Genomic DNA, 3313 nt, shown 5'->3' with positions numbered 1-3313 from the left:
ATATCTCATTGATTTTTCTGAAATCAATGCAGAATCGATATTTCTTATTCTTCTTTCGCACTAATACTATTGGCGAGGTCCAAGGGCTACTCGACGGTTCAATGATGTCTTTTTCAATCATCTCATTGATCTCCTCGTCAATAATTTTTTGCATCGCGGGATTTTTTGGTGAGTATCGAAATTTGATCGGCTCGATTCCGGGTTTTACTTTTATTACGTGCTCAGTTAGTGTGATGGGTCCTTTAATTTCTGCGTTGAGTAACAATTCTTTCTCAATTTCCATTTTCGTTTTTGTTACTGCGTCTACGACCGTACACATACTGATAGCATGTCTCATCTTTCCCGTCTCTGGATCTAATTTTATACTAAAATTTAGCGTACCCAGATTGTCGACTCCAAACAGCATATCTCCATTAAAGTCTGGCATGATAAAGAAAGGTAACTCTCTATCTCTATCTTTTACTCTTAGCCTTACATTCACGATACCCACACAAGATACTTCACGCCCGTCTGTTACCGTTGCTGTTTGTTGTGTTGGTTCAAAGTTTGAATATAGCCCGTGAGCTTGTATATATTCCCACAGCTCTTGACTGATCAAAGAAGTCGTAGCTCCGGTGTCTGCTAAACACCAAAGTGTTTTATTTCCTAGACTGACAACGATATACGGACGAGGATTTCGCGGTTTTACTTGCGCGTTAAATCGGTATGCGGCAACGTTTGGTTCTGTTGCTGCTGTTGCTGTTGGGGTGGAGGTTGAGGCTGATGTTGAGGCTGAGGCTGTTGTGGATTTTGATTTCGACTCGGTCGATATTGTTGTTGGCCCGGTTGCACTGGATTTCGTTGCACTGACTGGCTCCGGCTTCGATTTCTTGGTGTCCATCCTTTCCCTCTCGGTTTCGCGAATGACTGGCTTCTGTTGATCTTTTGACCCTTGGTCATCTCTTCTTTGGGCACCGTTTCTCCTTCGGGCCGACCCGTGGTTCTCGTGCCGGCCCTCTGGTCGTTTCCCGAACAGCCACAGTTATAAGTGCTTACTCCTCGTGTCCCACAGAATCGACACATAAGTATGCGTGGATTTGTACATCCCGCTTGGATATGCCCTTTGCTTCCACACCTCCAGCAGTCCTCTAGGTGATTATACTCATTGATTTCAATGCGATCGCTCTTGTGTTTCTTCGTTTGTTGGTTATAGGCTGTTTCTGGCATTACCGACTGTTGTTTGGGTGGTTTATACCCAGCCTCCTGAATAACCAACTGCTCGTAACTATCGCATAATTGTATCAATTCGTTTACCGTGCTAAATTCTGTCTGCTTGATGTATCTTTTATATTCGGGACGAAGATTGTAGTAGAGACGTTCTAATTTTGCTACTTCGCTCATTTGACCGTATCTCCTCATCAAAGTTTGCAACTTAGTGATATACTCTTTTGCCGGTTCTTTTGCTCCCTGCGTCCTATTTCTAATTTCTTCTTCTATCTGGATCTTAACCCCTGGTGGTATGTAAAAAGCGGTCAAGTCTTTGGTGAACTCATTCCAAGTTTGCCAATCACGTTTATTGTTGCGATACCAGAGCAAGGCTTTATCTTTTAACAGAATTGGTATGCATTCTACTATTTGATTATTTCTCATTTTATAAGTTAAACGCATTTCATCTACTCGTTCGATAAAGTCTTGCACGCCTTTACCACCATCAAAGGTTACTCCCCATTTTCTAACTAAGTCCCGGATATCTCTTTTATCGCGTTGATTTGTACGGCTACTACTATGTTCTTGTCTACTTTTTTCGTTTTTTCGCCTATACTCTAATTCTAATTCTGCGCGAATTTCTCTTTCTATACGTGCTCTTAATTCGGCGGGATTTTCTGTTAAATTTTCTCGCGATTCGTCTCTCACGCTTGGTCTATCTGAGAGGCTTGTTAGTTTCTCTCTCAGTTCTGCGATTTGTTTCTCTCTTACCGACCGTCGCTCTTGTCTCTGTCTCAACCGTTCTTGCTTATCAAACTCTGCACGCAATCTTTCTTCCGTTTCTCGACGCAATTCTGTTTCTCTTCTCTTTTCTTCTTGTATTTGCGCGGTTCTCTCTTTTACTTCTCTTTCTAACCTACGCAATTCTTCTGCTTCTTCTGTCTCAGAGTCCTCTTCGGAACTATCAGATGCTGTGTGCGAGTTTGTCTTTTGATTAATACGGTCAGGTCTTCTAAGAATCGGTGTGATTTGATTCGGATCGGTTTCCTGTGTGATTACTACGCTCGGTTCTGTCGTCTGTTCTGTGTCTTTGTCACCCGCGATTTCCGCGTTATCTATATCATTAACTAAATCTGCGATACTATTCGCTCTACTGCCCTGCGCGTTTCTCAAACGTACGAGGTGGTCACGCAATATTAATCTTAATTCGGCTACAGTCGCGGATGGATCGACTTCGACTCTATGATTCGCTAATTCGGCTATCACATCTACTTTTCTAAGTGCCCACAGGAAAGAGGTCTTTGTATTACCCGGATTATTATCTAAATTCATTTTGCACTAATATTAATATTGTCAGCAAAAATAAATTAAATATTCCAAGTAAAATAATAGTAATAAAGAATAATTTAATATTTGATAATAAAAGAAATAAGCCAATAATAAAAAATGCCTCAGATGACAATCGCGCTTCTAATGTGAGGTTCTCAATTTCAAGTCTCTAGTTCGAGCGCCAAAAATTACCTGTGACGTTGCGGAAGGTTCTAATACCTCGTCGTGTGTTAGTACGACCTCCTCGTGCTCTAGCTCGTCGTGGTCCAGGGTCTGGGTGAGGATCACGCAACACAGATAACTTACAACTAACTAATACTAAGAAAATAATTAGACAGAATTCAAATACAAGGTTGAATTTATTCATTTAATAATAATAATAAGCCATAGAATGAAAATAATAATAATGTTTTTTATTCATAATCAAGCTAGATTAAATATTTATAATAATAAAATAAATTATAGTAAAAAATACGATAAATATTAAGAATAAGTGAAATATTCTATAATACACCAAAATGCCACTGTACAAAGCACGCATCAATCTAACCTCTAATTTACAATATATACAACCATACTACTGACAAGCCGTGATGCTAATTTTGCAGCCTACGGGGTGACGCGTCGCGACCGCGGATCTAACTAAAATTCCCCCTAACTCCCTCTATTAACTAAGGGAAGCTTGGTTACAAAAATAGAGATACCGGGATTGTCAAGTACCTCGACTCCCTGCCGTAACTCCCCCTAGGTGTTCCGACGAGCAGTACCTCCTCGTCCAGGTGTCGCCAACCTCCTAGCT

General features: G+C 40.7%; 1 protein-coding gene across 1 annotated transcript; it reads right to left on the bottom strand.

Annotated features, from left to right (window-relative positions):
• Window positions 1-684: 684 nt before the first annotated feature.
• On the bottom strand, window positions 685-2559 carry LOC123273380 (trichohyalin-like). The gene has a single exon (XM_044740781.1). The coding sequence runs from the start codon at window positions 2515-2517 to the stop codon at window positions 685-687; it is 1833 nt and encodes a 610-aa protein (XP_044596716.1). The 5' UTR covers window positions 2518-2559.
• Window positions 2560-3313: the final 754 nt, after the last annotated feature.

Source organism: Cotesia glomerata, linkage group LG10 (assembly GCF_020080835.1).
Source record: "Cotesia glomerata isolate CgM1 linkage group LG10, MPM_Cglom_v2.3, whole genome shotgun sequence".
In the NCBI taxonomy this organism is placed as follows: Eukaryota; Metazoa; Arthropoda; class Insecta; order Hymenoptera; family Braconidae; genus Cotesia; species Cotesia glomerata.
This window is presented reverse-complemented; position numbering and strand designations above follow the sequence as displayed.

Coding starts and splice junctions, on each gene's coding strand:
- LOC123273380 (XM_044740781.1), bottom strand. CDS start 2,517: ATGAATTTAGATAATAATCCGGGTAATACAAAGACCTCTTTCCTGTGG.